The 17136-nt window shown below is 49.4% G+C and overlaps 1 protein-coding gene across 1 annotated transcript; it reads left to right on the top strand.

Annotated features, from left to right (window-relative positions):
* The first annotated feature begins 423 nt into the window (after window positions 1-423).
* SPRY4 (sprouty RTK signaling antagonist 4) lies at window positions 424-14149 on the top strand. The gene is made up of 2 exons (XM_066559974.1): window positions 424-570; window positions 9841-14149. Exon 2 carries the CDS (start codon window positions 9887-9889, stop codon window positions 10778-10780), a length of 894 nt encoding a protein of 297 aa, XP_066416071.1. The 5' UTR covers window positions 424-570; window positions 9841-9886; the 3' UTR covers window positions 10781-14149.
* The last annotated feature ends 2987 nt before the right edge of the window (window positions 14150-17136 follow it).

Below are 17136 nucleotides of genomic sequence, written 5' to 3' on the forward strand. Positions count from 1 at the left end.
CCTCGCCCCGCTCCCGGCGGGGTGCGGCCGCCCGGGGCGGTGGCCGGGGATGCCCGAGGGGCCGGGGGCGCCCTCCCGGCTGCTCCCCGGGATCGGGCCCGCCGGGGAGGGAGCTCGGGGTGCCCCCCCGGCCTCGGGTGCCCCCCACTCCCGCCGTTACCTCCAGCCCCGGGCGGGGGGCGCGGTGCATGCGCAGCTGCCGCTGCCCTTCATTCATAAAAAAAAAAAAGGGGAAAAAAAACCCCAGGAGCCGCATCCGCGCTCCCCTCCAGCCCCCATTCATAAAAGGCAGCGGAGCATGCGCGCTGCCGCCGCGGTGCCCACCCATTCATAGAGTCGGGCGGCAGCGCATGCGCACTCGCGGCCGCTGCCCTCCCATTCATAAAATAGCCATTTTCCCAGGCAGGCGGGTGCAGCGCCGCGGCCGCCGCTGACAGCGCCGCGCTCGCAGGTCCCTGCCCGCAGCTCCTGCCGCTCCTGCCAGCGTTCTCCCAGGTCCGGCCCCCTCGTCCGCCTCGCTTTTGGGATTAACTCGCCTATGGAGAGATGGTCCTAGCTGAATTATTTAAAGTAAGTACGAGATCGGGGCTTGCGAGCAATTGTTAAAATGTTTTAAGTAGAAAAAGCCAAGCCTGCTCCCCGAGGGAAAATCCTGCGCTCGTTCTAGATGTGTTGGGCTGCTTCTTACAGATCGCTGATCAGGAGCATATTTCTGGCGATGACTTTTCTAACAGTGATTAGCTATAATTATGTACAGTGGAGAGCTGCCTGGTGCTTCCCAGCCTAGAGGAGACTTGGCATTCTGGAGAAATATCCTGTTTCTTGCAGAATTTCCATTTGTGTCCCTGCGTCTCTGATTTATACCTCTTTTCTGCGTTCTCCCATCAACATCTGCATTTGCTGTACATATATGGCAGGCAGGTTTCAGCACACTTGGGTCGGATTTGTTTGCAGGCTTTTACAGCAGAATAAGTGGCTTTTTTCTGCTGATGGGGTGTCTTCTCCTTCATCCCTCCTTCCTTCCCCGAAAAGGAGCATAAATACATGGTCACCTGGGCTGACAAGTCAGAATTGGATCTTTCTTGCTGTGGAATGGATTATCCGCATTTCCTCTCTTTTCCAAAGCCCTGTCTTGTGAGTGTCAAGTAGTTTTTAGCTGTCTCCATAATAGGACACTTAAGAAATCAGCCACTCATGTGTCAGACCTTTCCTGCATGACCTTTGCTCTTCAGCATTTTATTTCATAGAAGCCTTTTTTTCATTTTTTTGGCCTCAGTGCCTTATTCCATCACTGTTCTTCCCTGTCTTGCTGTACACTTGTTTTAAATCTGGATGGATGCTGCATTTTAAAGGCTAGATGAGTAATAAAAATGTGTACCTGGAATAACTTCATCTAATACATGAAATATTTTATGTATGGAGGAAAAACCTGTGCTGGCTGTTCCTTTCTACCAACTGCGTAGCAAAGATAAGCCAGGATTTTATTTTCTGGTACCAGTCCTGGCGTCACAGGAGAAAGACAAGCCTGGAGACGACATGTTCTGAAAATTCATTATCAGGAGGGGAATGGAAAAAGCAGAAAGGGGCATGTAAAAGGCACAAAGGTCTTAGAGGAAAGCAGGGCTGGGAATGCAGACCTTGGAAATGGCAGTGCAAAGGAATATCACGGGGGAAAAGGATTCCCTCTTTCACCTCCAGTTACCAAGGGTCTGATTGCTTCATTTAAGTCCTTTGTAGCCCCAAGTTTTTCTTTAAAGGGTGAAGGAGAGAACGAAAGAGAAAAGGAAAAGCATCCCTGCATTATCCAGAGTGGAAAAGGCACGTTCTAGATTCTTTACAACTTCTCCAGCTGCTGCCTTTCCTCCATGCCATGCCAAAGGGACAGCATGGCAAGAAATTGCTCTTTAATTCGCTAAAGAGGAACTCAGCTTTCCCAATATTACAGCTTCCCCTCTCTGCCTTTATTTTGGGTTAAAGAATAAAGCTCCAATTTGTGCACGGAATCACAATGATCCTGATGACTGGCTTCCCCCTTGTCCATATAAAAATGAATGATAGCAGGAGGAGGGGTTGTTCTCAGTTATTGGAACCCCACTGGGGATGTCTCGTTGATAAATGTGCCCTTTTCCATGGGCTGCTGTGTTTTCCCTTGCTGGAAGGGACTCTATATTGGGATGATAAAATTAAAAGGACCATTTCTGAATACTGCAGTCCTTTTGAAATTCTCCATGAGGTATGTGCAGGGGAGAAATTATTTGTTCTCCTCCTGAAACAGCAAAACAAAAGCTGTTTTCCTGGAATCATGACTAATTTCCAAACCATACTGGGGAATGCAACATCTCAAAAAGCAATTCCTACCCCCCCCCAAAAAAAAAAATCTGTTCTCAGACTTCGGTGAAATAAAATTCAACATCCCTTACAACACTACAGCAATAATTAATTACCAGTTCTGACAGTTTTCATAAAATTAAATGTGAAAGAAAAAAATTCATTCATCATATTGCCATATAACTTCCCAGCTTCAGCACAGTAGTAAAAACTGTGTTTTTACAGGCAAACAGTTGCACAAGTGTTGTTTTTTTTATCCTTTTGCAATGCAATTTCCTCAAGAAAGTCTACAATCCTTCCAATAAGGTTATCATTTAGTACCATTAGCTTAATAGATCATATCTGAGCTTAGTTTTCTGACCTTAAAATAAATGTTTTTGTCCAGTAAAAGGCTTTGACTGAGAAATCCAAGTCCCCAGAGATCTGAATGCTAGTGGGCCAAAATGTGCTTTATTCACTCGCACCATAGGAACAGACTTTAGCTGGACAGAGACAGCTTCTTGGAAGTCTACAGGTCTCATTTCCCAGCTCCTGAATTTCCACACTCTGGCAAGAATTTAGTGTCTCGTTTTAAAAATGGCAGGTTTCCCTAATAAGCTTTCTAATTTTTTTCCTGCCTTATTGCTTGTAGAGAAGATTCTAGCTGGCCTTAGCTAGATAAGGCTGCTAAGGAGAGGAACAAAAAGAATGAATGTCAATATTTTGTTAATATTAATACACACTTTAGGGGGAAAAAGCTTTTTTTTTTTCCCTTTTTTTGAAGCATTTACAGCTTGACTCAAAATCCAGCCAGCCGAACTCAGCCTTAATGAACTCCAACCTTATGAATTATTCTTAATCCCACATTAAAAACATGTGCTTGCTGCAAGGTCTCCTTTAACTACCTCTGAGAGTAGTCTTCCTCATTAAAAGCTCTAATTGAACCCTTTGGCTTGCACCAGGAGCAGAGTGTCCCTGGTCACCGCTGGCAGGCCTGGACAGGAGCATGTCCTTCATGCCAAACAAAGGCAGGGGCAGGATTTGTTCCCTTGCCTCCAGCTCCTCCTCTGCTGGGCCTCGGGGAGCAAATCCTTTATTGATCGCTTGGGGGGACCCTGTCCTGTCCCCCAGCACCCTGCCCTGCCCAATGCTCAGGTCCAGCTCTGCCCAACACTTCCAGAGGAGCTTTTCAACCAAAAAATGCTTTTTAACCAAGCCACCAGAGGAGACAGACTGGTGGTGACAGGTCAGCTTTGGCACTGGTTGCCATCGATTCTGAGCCCTGCTGCCTTGCACAGGCCTGGAAATGTTTCTGCCCACCCCTGGCATGACACTGCTTCCAATGTGTTGCTTTCAATTATGATCATTTCCTGTATTAAGACTGAATATTCTATGCTTTGCTTGTTTTCTTCCTCTTGCACTGTATTTTCAGAAATTCATAGGTCCCAGAGAGCAAAGAAAATAAACCAATTTCTGCAGGGCATTTACTGCAACTATTGCTGCCTCTGTGTCAATGAGTGACTGTCACAGCTCTGCCAGAGACTATTTCAACTTTTGCATTGGTAATGGAGTCACAGAATGGTTTGGGATGGAAGGGACCCTAAAGCTCATCCCATCCCACCCCTGCCATGGCAGGGACACCTCCCACTGTCCCAGGTGCTCCCAGCCCCAGTGTCCAGCCTGGCCTTGGGCACTGCCAGGGATCCAGGGGCAGCCCCAGCTGTGCCAGGGCCCCAGCATCCTCACAGGAAACCATTTCTTCCTAACATTTCATCTAGCCCAGGTCTAGTATCAGTGCCCCAGAGCAGGTGTGGTCCTTCTGTAGGTGCCAGGATTCAGAGTTGTCTGGTCTGACCCAAAGCAGATCCCCAAAGGAGCAGCTCAGCTCTTACCCTGTCCCAGTGCAAGGCTCAGCCTTTCATCAGTCCATGGCAATTTCTCCATCCCTTCTTCACAGAACCTTGTGATGCTTCAGCAACTGGGAAATTCTTGGAAACCTGTGATTGAAAATTCATGTTGAAGCATCAAATTGGCTTTATTCTCTTTACAGTCAGACTTGACTATCCTAAAGGTCTTTTCCAACCCTAACAATTCTAATTTGAGAAGGTGAGAAGGCGGCTTTTTGTGCACGGTGCTCCCCATGCCCCCAGCACCACTGTAACCATTTTCATTAATAAGATATAGAATACATGTAATGGTCCTGGAGGTGGCCACCAGCCCCTGGCAAAGGGCAGCACAGCACCACGGGCAGGTTCAGCAGCTCCCTGATGTGCCAGGGCTCCACAAAGGAGCCACCAGAGATGCCACAGGACGTGGAGGGGACAATCCAGTGCCAGCAACCCCAGGGGAAACCTTGTTTTGCTGAGGCTCCTCCTGCCACCAGTGCTGTCAGACACAACAGAAGGGACAGGCTGCTCATGAGGGGCAATTAAGGTGAAATTAATTAGAGAGAGATAAGGGCCCCTGATCTGGAGCACGAAGCTGACAAGGGCAGAAGGGGTTTGGTGCCTGCATCACTTCCCTGCCCACCCTGGGCTCTCTCAGCAAACACACCCAAAGAGCACATTTGGGGCCTTTTGGTTTTCTGTGACATTGGAATTCCCTTTAGACATTTCTTGTGCCCAGAAAGGATTGGGCAAAACTGTGGGGCCTTGTACCTGTCACTGGCTGCAGAGGAGGAGCTCAGGGAAGCTTTTCCCATTTTCCTGCTGGCTGCCCTGGGGATGTGGCAGTCCTGGGTTGCCCAGGATTGCTTCCACATGGGACCCTCCTCTGGACTTAAGTCCCTTATTCTCATTATTCTTTTATTACCACAAACATCTAGAATATTGTTAAACATGTGAGAAAGAGCTTATTAAAATTGTTAACCAGCGGGTGACTCAGCTAGTTGTGAACATTAGATATTTCTGCACTCACTGGATTTTTAAGTCAAGACCCATTTTGTTTTTCAGTTCCTGGAAGATTTGTTGTCCAACTCCACTCTGAAAATAAAGATACCAGAACCTTGTTCTTTCAAAGCTTGTTCAGAGGACATTAATGAGAATGAGTTTTCCCGAGAGTTTATTTTCTCATGGAATTGCCTACAAGGACAAAATGATGTAGGCAAATCCAAAATCCTACTAAACATAAAATGCCTTTTGTTTTAATTTCATCTGATTTCAAAACCCTACAAAACTTTTGAGTCTGAAATAATACCAAAACACTTTACAATAACAGTTGGTTTCCTACAACTTTAGGACTTGCAATTACCCAGTACAACAGTAATTTTAAATTGGCCATATCTTGATGAAGAGATGGAACAAACACTGCAACACGTGTAGGAACTTGACTTTGGAGTCCAATTTTACTCCCTGGGAAGGAAGTATATTTTGACTTGAAAATTGTATGTGGTGAGTGACTGTACAGTCATGGGGGAAGAGAAGTTTTTTCTACATGGGAGTTTGCTGCCTTGAAAAGAACCTCATTGTTTGCCTCTAAAGAATGAAAAACTCCCTGTATGAGAAGATAGTCAAGAATTTTTCTTCCTGTTGTCTACTTTAAGAAAATTATCTGTACAGTTGCAAGCAGTGAATTTGTGCCTGTGTTAATGCTGTAATACATCTGTAATTACCTGTGACCAAAAATTAACTAATTTTGTGTCCTGTATGGCTTTTTTTCCTCAATTGAAATGCAATTTACGGTCAGGATTAGTGCAGTGGACAGCAAAGATCCCTAAGGTTGCACCCCTCAGCTCTTGTCCTCTGTCAGGGTCTAAAGTTCTGCCAGGTTACCCCAAACATGAGTTTTGATTTGGGATCTGGCTGGATAAGCTTTATAAATTCAGTTTATAAGGTGCCAGTGTTGCTGCTGAAGGCAGTGTTGTCCTTGTGAGCAAACACCCCCCGTGTGTGCTGGGTTTTGGGGGGAGCTGAAGGAAACGCTGCCCTGCCTCTGGGTGCACATCAACCAGAAAAGGTCCAGTTGTGGTGTCTTGGAGGATCCTGCAGGGAGGTCACAAGGCCCCACCAGGCACATCCCAGCCTGTGACACTCCACAGGAGCAGGTTTGGACACTCCACAGGTCTGGCTTAGGATTTCCTTCTGGCCCAGCAGGAATCCCCAGTCCCAGGGTTTGGCTGGATTGCTCTCTGCCAGGACAGCTGGAGCACTGCGTGCCTGCACAGCTGCCCAGGGCCCTTCCCTGGAAGCTGCCCTGTCCTGGGACACACAGGCAGCTGAGGGAAAGGTGCCCAGAGCGCACAGGCACACCCTGGAGCAGCTCCACCATGGAGCAGTGCCATGGCTGTCCTGGGGCAGAGCCCAGGGCAGAGGAGCCTCCTGGCAGGGTGAGCAGCACCCAGCTCACTCCCATTCTGCACTCGAGGGGTTTGACCTGGATCTGTCACCAGCAATGTCACTGCACTGCTGGAACTTCTGGTGACGAGGCCAGCAGCAGCAGCAATGGAGTCATGGTCCTTGGAAAATTCCATAAATATCAGAAACATTTGTCTGCTAAGAGCAGTTAACTGCAGAAACCCTCTGCTCAGGAGAAAGAGGGCAGGGCAGAAAGTGAAGGACCACGTGTGCAAGCACCAAAACCTGCCAGGGTGCACATCTGTGGTGGTTTAAAGGTGATTTTGATGGAGCCAGAGAGACACTGTGGCCATAGCAGGGGTCTGGGAATGGGGAGAGCTGGGTCTTGTTTGGCTGTTTCCCCTCCACAGGTTTTACCCAAGTAGATCCTGTGCCCACCTATCTTTGAGTTCACCATGTCAGGCTTCCCTTCCCCTTGTCCTGCAGAAATAGTTTGTCTATTAAAAAGACAATTTGAAACTGTACTACAGTGAAAAAAGAGGATGAAAAACTCCTATCCTTAACTCTCCGGATGTGTGGTGTCTCGTCCAGGGTCCCTCTCCTTTCTGTGGTAATTAACTGAAATCTTGATTAGCATTATCTCAGATAAGCCATCTTCAACATCTGCCTGCCTGAGACCCCGTCTGTGCCCGGGGGTGTTTGAGGAGTGGCCTGGCTCTAATCCTCCCCCAGATTCATCTGGTGACACCATTTCTGTGTGATGGCATCACTGGCCCTGGCCCACGGCAGGCTGGGCACTGCAGAGTTAATGCAAAGCCTGAGTGCCACCTCCAGGGACTCCCACACCGCCACCAGTGATGCAGAACAGCCTCGGTGCCACCCTGGGGACAGGCAGCACCAGGGCTGGGGCTGAGCAGGGCTCACTGCCTGGGCTGAGCTCTGCTGCCACACAGGGCACCCTAAAACAAACGGTTCTCCATGGAACCAGTGGAAATCTGGTGAACAGAGCAGATTCCTGAGAGCTGGTACCGAGTGGGAGAGCCCTGGAGAGGCCACAAAGGCAGGGCTGAGGAGGAGCAGACAGGCTGGAACACCCTGCAGCACTGCCACCATTTCCTCCAGCTACCTTCCATCTAAGAGCAGCTCTGCTGCACTTACTCTTGGCAACCAAAACAGCTGCATCTCTCTCCTTAAAAAAGAAAAAACAACAACAAAAAACCCAGTGGAATCAAAGTCTCCCTGCAAATGTAACACACAGCCGACACAGAACTGATGATTTTGCTAAACTCTGACTTGCAGCAAATACTTTTTATATCATGACACTGGATTCTGATGCACAAAAGAAAATCAAGTTCTTTTCCCTCTGCATGCACCCTAGTTGTCAGAATCATTGCTTCTCTTTGTTTTTTACATACAGTAACTAGGAAGAGATGCTTTATAAACCCTCTTGTTCCTCCAGTCAGATGTCAATGAGCTATGAATAATGAAAAAAAAAAAAAAAAATCCAAATGAATGGCTAAGACCCAGCAGAGAATTTTAACTGGGGAAGAGCAGCAGCATCAGGGCTGCATGACAATAAAGATCATCACTGCTAATAAAGCATTTCTTCCTGCTGCTGTGGTGCAGGGCACAGAGGGGGCCCAGACCCAGCATGTGCCGCCCTGCCCACGCTCCGGCCGAGCCCGGGAGAGCTGCCCTGCCCCAGCCCCAAATGCCAGCCCCAAATGCCACGTGAGCCATCAAAGCAACGATTCACAAAGGCAAGAGTGGACTCTGCTGGCATTTCTCAGGGGGTAAAAATGGGCTTCCCTTCCTTCTCCTAAGGATGCGGAATCAGTTCTTGCTCAGAGTTTTGTGGTGTTGTGTTTGTTTTAGGGGAGATGTGCTCTCACACAAGTGCACACACATTGACACACACACACTTCTCGTGCATTATTTGGTTGTAGAAGGATGCAGTTTTTTTTCCTTTTTCCCACTGCTGTGATATTAAAAGTCATAGAATCACAGAATCATTTAGGTTGGAAAAGACCTTTAGGATCATTGAGCCCAGCTGTTAAACCAGCGCTGCCAAGTCCAAATCTTTCACGCTGTTGGAGAAGGTTAATTTATTTGTTGAACACAAACAACTGGCAATGCCTTAAGCTGTTCACTACTTCCTTTTTCTTGATACCAGCAGCTTTTCCCCTCCTGCGACCAAAGCTTTACTCACCCCTTCTTTCAACTGATCTCCAGCATTATATTATTTATGAATAAAGGTCACCCCGTGAGGAAATGGCACATCTACTAGAAAACAATGTGCACTTTCTAAATTTGAACTGAGTCGTTTCCGTTCTTTGATTTAAGTTTAGTTACTTCCTGTGGTTTCTTGTCCTACGCCACTGCTGAATCTTTGGATTGACTCCAGGATAAATTGCACTCTTTCAATGAAATTAGAAACTGCGGCACCAAGGGCTCAGCCAGAGCGGCTGGTAAACAGCACTTCAGCTGAATATTAGTGCACTTAGCAGGCTGCACGAGTGTCTCATTACCTGTGTGAGGTGATGGATCCAGCCTGAGCCGTGTGGCTGCTCTCCTGGGAGCTGCACCCTGGGCTCCCACCCTGGATTCCCACCAGACAAGGTGCTGAGCAAGCGCTTCCACCTCCCCTGGGAGGGATAAAGGAGCCTCTGGAACCAGCAGCTCCTGATGGAGAGGGGACACTTCCTCACCAAAATCAATCCATCCTCTCACAGGCAGAGCCTTGGTTAGCAAGGACAGGTGCTGAGCCCCGTGCTCAAAAGCACCTTTGTACCAGGCCAATGCTTCCACAAGCCACAATCCTGCATCAGGTTTTTTAAGGAACAGGGTCAACTGGGGAAAACCTCTAAAGTTTAGAGAAATCATTTCAGGAAATTTGCTGACAAAACCACATGTGAACGTACACCAGCAGCCCCAAGATGTGCCTTCCCTCAGTAAAACCATGAGTGGGCTCTTCAGGAGCCTACAGCCCTCCTGGGGCTGGAAGAGCTATAGATGGCCAAGGTCAGGGAGAGGGACACGGTAGCAAAGGAGGAGAGAGGCACTTTGTACCTGAGTGCTCTGCCTCCCTTGGACACAAGTTTACCTTACAAGACCTTCAGCACAACAACCAGCCTCAGCAAGGAGCCCTTTTGGGCTGGGATTTCAGGATACCCCAATAACAATGCGCTCTCTCTCTTCTCTCTCTCCCCCATCCCTTTTCTTTCTCCTTCCCATCTCCCAGGACACGTAAGCACAGAATTTCCCTCAGCAGTCAGACTGATTTCTCAATGGAGCCCCGGATCCCTCACAACATCACCGTTGTCCCCAACTCTGTGATGGTGCAGCCCTTGCTGGACAGCCGGATCCCCTACGGGCGGCTGCAGCACCCTCTGACCATCCTGCCCATCGACCAGATGAAGAGCACCCACCTGGAGAACGACTACACCGACAACCCCGGCGCCGCCCAGCCGCCCGCCCAGAAGCGTCCCCGAGCCCCCCACGAGCCGGGCTCGGCCGGCCAGCACCCTCAGCGCTGCGAGCAGGATGTCACCCACCCCTGGATCTCCTTCAGCGGGCGCCCCAGCTCCATCAGCAGCAGCAGCAGCACGTCCTCAGACCAAAGGCTGCTGGACCACATGGCCCCGGTGCCCGTGGCGGAGCAATCGTCCCCCCGCGCCGTTCGCATCCAGCCCAAGGTGATCAACTGCAAGCCCCTGGACCTGAAGGGCCCCGTGTCCCAGGAGCTGGACAAGCACTTCCTGCTGTGCGAGGCCTGTGGGAAATGCAAGTGCAAGGAGTGTGCCCTGCCCCGGACTCTGCCCTCGTGCTGGGTGTGCAACCAGGAGTGTCTGTGCTCGGCGCAGAACCTGGTCAACTACTCCACCTGCATGTGCCTGGTCAAGGGCGTCTTCTACCACTGCACCAACGAGGACGACGAGGGCATGTGCGCCGACCAGCCCTGCTCCTGCTCCCAGTCCAACTGCTGCGCCCGCTGGTCCTTCATGAGCGCCCTGTCCCTGGTGCTGCCCTGCCTGCTCTGCTACCTGCCGGCCACCGGCTGCGTCAAGCTGTCCCAGAGATGCTACGACCGAGTGAGCCGGCCCGGATGCAGATGCAAAAACACAAACAGTGTCATTTGCAAGGCATTGCCCGAGAGCAAAGGGGCAGAAAAGCCCTTTTAATGGTGGAGTTGGGAGGATGCTCCATGGAGCAGGGTAGTGTTGGCTCTTTTTAATAACCTGTGTTCTGAGGAGAGCGTCAGCCTCTTGCCTTCGGAGAAAGCGGAAGCAACTATTTCCACAAACTGAAGCACTTTGGGTTATTCAGGGTTTTTGGAACTGGTCGCAGTTTAAATAGATGGGGCCAAAGGAGGAATGTTAATAATGCAGAGTGAAGGCTGCAAACCCATGTACATCATGAAGTACAGCTGCTGAAAATCTCCCAGCTTGGAGGGACGGCTGCTCACCAGGCCTGCACACCACAGGAACCATTAACTGCTCGCTTGGCAGGCACCACCTCACAGCCAATCCCCATTCCCAGCTGCAAAAAGCTGCTTTGAATTCACATTCAGGGCGGGCTACTTGCTTCCTGCCTCCTTCCAAACCCCAGCTCGCTCCCAGCAGCCTGTTGAAGGTGATGGGGGAACTCCCTCCACCCTCCTTCCCTCCTAGACACCACTCCAAGGGCTGTTGCACACAAAGTACGTGTCTCCCAAAATCTTTCTGTGTCCCTCAAAGATTCTCGGACCAGAAGTGAAGCTACATTTCATTTGTTGACGGGTCTTCTGCCCTTTGGGCGTATCCCACCCGGCCCACTGGTTTGGACCCTCTTTCTAAAGCAAGATGGTAGCAGGGCTGCTCCTCCCAGGAGGAACTGCAGCAGGAGGTGTTCAGGCAGTTGTATCAACACCGGGTCCTCGTGCCTGTAAGCTGATCTGTGGCAGCAGGTTTCACTCAATGAATATGAGTTTTCCCTCAGCAGAGCAGCCCCTGTGCAGGAGGAAGGGGCTGAGCCCCTTTCCCCCAGGCCCAGCTCGCTCCTGGTGCAGAGCAGAGGGGATGAAACTCCAGCCACAAAGCAAAGACGGGCAGGGTTCACTCCTCTAAACCTCTTAAGCTCTGGTAAGAAGTCACACAAACCTAAGTGTACGATGCACATAGATGTATTTTTCTAGGGATCTCAATCCAGTACCTCCCCTCCTGGAACAAGCTCTTCTTTGCTCATTAGATATTGAGATTTGTTTTTGTCTTGGGGGTGAATGGCATTTGCTTGAAGTACAGCACATTCCCCCACCCCTATTGCTGCTGTTTGACTTTTGCCTCTTCTGTACAAAAGTGTCTTTTTAAATGTAAAGAATGCTTTTAGTGTTTATTTTAGTGTTAACACACACTGGGGGAAGCCAGGGGAAGGAAGAGAGCACAGTTGACAAGCAGGCCCATGGTTTTCAGCACGCAAATATTGGCTCTGTCCATGCCCTCATCCTGGGGCTGGTTCTGCCTTCCCCAAGGATGCTGTGACCCCTCTCTCTTGACAACCACAAGGTGCTAAACAGGAATCTTGGTCCAAACATGCAACACTCTAATGAGTAGGTAGGTACTTGTTGCATGCAGAAAACTGACCTAGTCTCTCTCGGTGTTTTTAATTAGAGGAGATTTCCTCAGTAAATGCACAGCAGTGACAGTGAAATGTCATCTCCAATTAGACAAGCAATAGGCAGAGCTCATGTAGCATTTCCAGGAATCCCCTTGGCCAGGGTAGGGCTGGCAGGAGCACCCTGGTGGGACTCTGGTGTCTTTGGGTTTCAGAATTCAGCTCAGCTGGATGACTTGGGGTTTAGCTCAATGGAATTGTAGATATTTATTGAATGGGGGAGATAAAAAGAAAGAAAACCAACCAACTTTTCTATTTATAACATTTGCTAGCTTGTACATGCTGAATCACAGAAAAAAGGAAGTAATGTCTGTTACCAGATACCAGTTCCTATAGGGTAGCCTCATGCTAACTGTATGTGGGCACCAGGAAGCAGGTGGGGATCCAGAACTGTATTTATTATCTTGCACAAATTGGAGAGGAAAAGAAAAAAGGAAAACCAACCCCAAACTAGCTGAACTGTTGGTTGAATGTATAAGATATTGTATTTAATAAGAGAAATCATTTTCCTAAGATACAAACAAGCTAGAAAAGGCCAGCAGGAGAGGTATTTACCTGCTGCCCTCCTCTGTTGGGACCACACATGTCCAAATGGCCTCCACCCACGGCTGCTTTGCCTTTCTGACCCTCTGTCCCTGGGGAATCTGTGCTGAAAACCCTCTGGCAGAGCCCATGGCTTGGCTGCGTGGTCCTTGTGAGCAAAGGCACTGCTGGAATGGTGGCCACTGTGCCAATCTACACTCATGTACATAACCCCAGCCCTCCCAGCTGGGCTCCCTCTCACTGTACATAGCTGTAAATTATTTCTCTGTTGGTTTGTTTTAATATCCCAGGCCTGTAAGCCGTGCTGGAGCCTGCCAAGCCTCGTGGATGTGTTAGAGCAGTGGTCAGTGTAGCAGAGTGACCCTCCCTCCTCCCCTGGCTCCCAGCACGGCCCCTGGCCTCCGCCCCAGCCCTCCCAACCCCAGGCATGGCAGGAAGGTGCTGAGCCCTGTCTGGAGCTGGGGCAGGGCTGGGCTTGGCCTGAGCCAGGGCTCTGCCAGAGGGAGCAGCTCCTGTCAATAGAATCCACATTCCCTCTCCTCCCCAGCCCAGCAGTTCCATCCCCACTCTCCCTGTGAAGGTACTTGGGTCCCCTGCCACCCCAGAGATGGACCACGGGCACCACCACGTCACAGCCCCACAGCTCTGCCATCCTCCCAGGGCAGAGCCCCCTGCTAATGAAGGGACAGCTGCTAATGAAGGGACAGCTCTAACGAGCACAAACCTCTGCAGCCGGGGCACTGAGGTGGGATGCTCACAGAGGCAGGAGGGCAGGTCAGGGTGGCTGCCCCTGGCACCGGTGCCATGCTCTGGAGGAGCAGGAGGATGGCAGGGCACCTGCACTGCTAATTGCTGCAGCTCTGCTAATTGCTGCAGCAGGTTCATGGCAGGGTTTGCCCCTGCCCTCACACAACAGCCCAGACAGCAAGAAGGGGGGAGCTGAGGGTGCTGGCAATGCCACAGCACATTCCCAGTCACCCTGTCACACCCTGTCACCACAGCCCTGTGCCCACCAGGTGCCAGGAGCAGATCCCAGATTTGGTGCTCCCTGGGCACTGGCTTTGCCCTCACCCTTCCCAGCACTGGGTATTCCCTTCCCCTCCCACGCTCAGACACCCTGAGAAATATTTCCCCCATCTCCTCTTACCACCCCCTCACATGTACACCCTGAAAAGTTACCACAGAAGGTTTTTCTTTGTATAGAATATTTATTTTGAAGCTCTATTTTAATAGTATTTATTTTAGAAAGTCTACTATTGTAAGAGTTCTTCTGTTTGTGAAGAAAAACAAGTACTGATGAATGTACTGATCTAGAAATTATATATATATATATAAATATATATTGTTAAATATATAAATGGCTGTTGTGGTTCTTTAAAAAAAAATCCCAAGAATGTTTATAGCAATTATTTTAAAAATACAAGCAGAGAGTAGCCCAGAATTGGTTATTTGATGCTCTCCAGCCCTGCCAAGAAACTCAGGGTGATGCTGGGGTTGCTCTGCCCCACAGCCTGGCACACCAGGGGCTCATCAATTAATTACCCTCTAATGCCCTGCAGGGGGAAGAGCCAACACCTCAGCGAGGAGTGCCCTGCTCTGTGAACTTCAGGAGCAATCCTCTGCTTCCCTGCACCCCTAAAATTCACCAGCCTGGGAGTCAGGCTGCTCCTTCCACGGGGCTGAGCCCTCGGTGTGACAGGGGCATCGACACTAAAGAGCCAAACACAAAATCAGCAGCCCACCACACGCAGGGGTGGTGCCAGCCCCATCCCACAGAGCCTCCCTCAGCACTCCAGAGCCACTTCCAGCCCTCCTGCTGCTCCTTTCCACACCAGAACAGCCCCACCAGGGCCATGGGTGGGACAGAGCCTCCTCCACCCCAAGGTCCCCCCCAGCCATGGGGGCAGCCAGAACTCTCCCACCTGCTTGGAAAGGGGCAAGAAAGCTGCCAAGGACCAACTCCCTCGGTCCCTGCTCACCCTGCACAGCCCCTGAGCCACATCCTGGGGCTCCCACCCACCAGCACCCAGCGCCCTTCCTGCCCCCAGCTCCTCATGTGTCACCCGCATCACACTGGACTGCTAAAAATACAGGATCTGGGTTATTTTTCACCATTCCCGTTATTTATTTGCACACACTGTGGAGCTGTGACTCACTGGAAGCTGTGCCATGTTTTGTGTCATCACAGAGGTAACCTGAGTGTGTTACCTGGCCTGAAATAATATTATTGAAACAATAATGTTGAATTAGCCAATGGATCAGATAAAGAGACAATAACTACACTGTGCAGATCATGACATCGGGTGCCAGAAAATTTGCAATAAAGAAAAGATACTGAATTTGTTATGCTGGGGGAGGTTTTTCTTTTTTTTTTTTTAGCAAACAGGCTGAGCCAGGATGTATAAATTTAAATCAGAGTTTGGCAACACCAACTGATGTCTTGCACATAAAGCTTTAAAAATACCAACACGACGCTCATGTCTCTCTGCTGGAAGCAAACCAGAGCACTCTGCTTGATTTGAGCAGTAGATGTTAAAGCAATATTTTTTAAATCTATCAGAATTATCAGCATTTTTTTAATCCTTTTTACATCATTTTCAGTTATTGGCTCTAAAAGGAAACCAACTGCAATTCCACAAGCTCAGGCTATGGAATGGTGAAGAGATGCACAGAGCTAAGAGTACAACAGACTTCCCAGACCCTAGAGCAAGCCCAGCTCTTGGATATCAGACCTGAAAGGAAATTTCTAAAGAATCAAAACACCCTAAAATACCCTAAATAAATGTATTAATTCTGAGAGAATGGGCTGAAACTTACAGAAATTATGAACTTACAGAAATGAACGACCAGATTGAGCAGGTTGCATCCCTTGATCCCTTTCAACCCAAACCATTCTGGGATTCTACAAAATGAGATAAAAACCTAAATTTTAATTACTTTTAAAACTAAAATATATACTTAATAAACACAATGAGATTTTCCCAAAGGTGTAAGTGTTGCAGACAGGTAAAATATGTTATAAAAGAAAAGGCCTAATGAAATCAGGCCTTGCTCTGCTAGTCTGTCACTTCTTCTAATTGCAGACAGCTTGCAAGTTCTCATATGAAACAATCTTGGGTATGAAAAGTTTGTGAACACAACAACCTATTCCTTGGGGAGAAAAATAGGGGCACCTGTATAAACAATAGATCTTGTCCCAAGAGAATCCACAAAGGAAGAATGCAAACACCTGAATCTGAGTACGAACACACAAATCACCTTCTGACCAATAACTGAAGCAGTAAGAAAACTGTTAGCAGTTGGTGTTGCACACAAAGTCTGTGAAAACTGTGTAAAATGAGTTATGTGAGTAAAAAATTGGCTTTTCTGCATGAAGAAAATGGAGTCCCAGTTGACTTATTCCAGCATGGGTGGAACCCAACGTGATCTGCAGAAGACAACGGCCGAGCCTCGCCGCGATAGCAGCTCACACACCAGAGTACAGAATGGGCAAAGCCACAAAAACAGGACCACAGCCCCAGGGAGGGGAAGAAACGAGGAAAAGAAGGAACCCAACTTTGTGAGACACAGCACACCAACACAGCCATCGGTACAACCATCGGTGCAACCATCGGTGCAACCGTCAATACAACCACCGGTGCAACCGTCAATACAACCGTCGGTGCAACCGTCAATACAACCGTCGGTGCAACCGTCAATACAACCGTCGGTGCAACCGTCGGTCGCTTCGCTGGCTGTGGGGTCGGCGCCAAGAAGTGAAACTCAGGTGGTGAAGATGCAAACCTCTCATGGATCAGCCATGCACAGCGTGGGACTCACAGAACTGAACACATTTCCCGGGATTGCACACTTCCAATGAAAGCCCAGCGCCCAGCCTGGTGTTGTGACGGGTCCTCGTGGCTTCCACCACTGCCACCCAGCCATGGCAGAGTTCCAACTCTCTAACTCTGGGTGAGCACAGCAAGGAGATGCTGCAGCACAGGGGGCTGCACCATTCCCACAGAGGCACCACCTCCCACAGCACCATTTCCCAGAAATAAATAATTTCTCTCACTGGGATTAGCGGTGTGTGAATGGGGTGATGGAGGCTGAGCCCCATTCCTGGCCAGACACAGAGCTGGCTCCTCACAGGGCTCCTCACCAGCACACAGCACCCAGGGATGAAGTTTGGCCCCGTTGTGAGTGGCAAACAAATGGCCAGGACAGAGATAAATTGCCTTTGCACTTTGTTTTACTTCCTCCCCATAACAACCTCCCGTGGGAGCACTGAATCCCTGGGCTCCCACTCTGGCCCCTGCTGAGCACCATAAAAATTCAGGGATGTCCTCAGAGGGGGTTCCCACAC

Source organism: Molothrus aeneus, chromosome 15 (assembly GCF_037042795.1).
Source record: "Molothrus aeneus isolate 106 chromosome 15, BPBGC_Maene_1.0, whole genome shotgun sequence".
Taxonomy (NCBI): Eukaryota; Metazoa; Chordata; class Aves; order Passeriformes; family Icteridae; genus Molothrus; species Molothrus aeneus.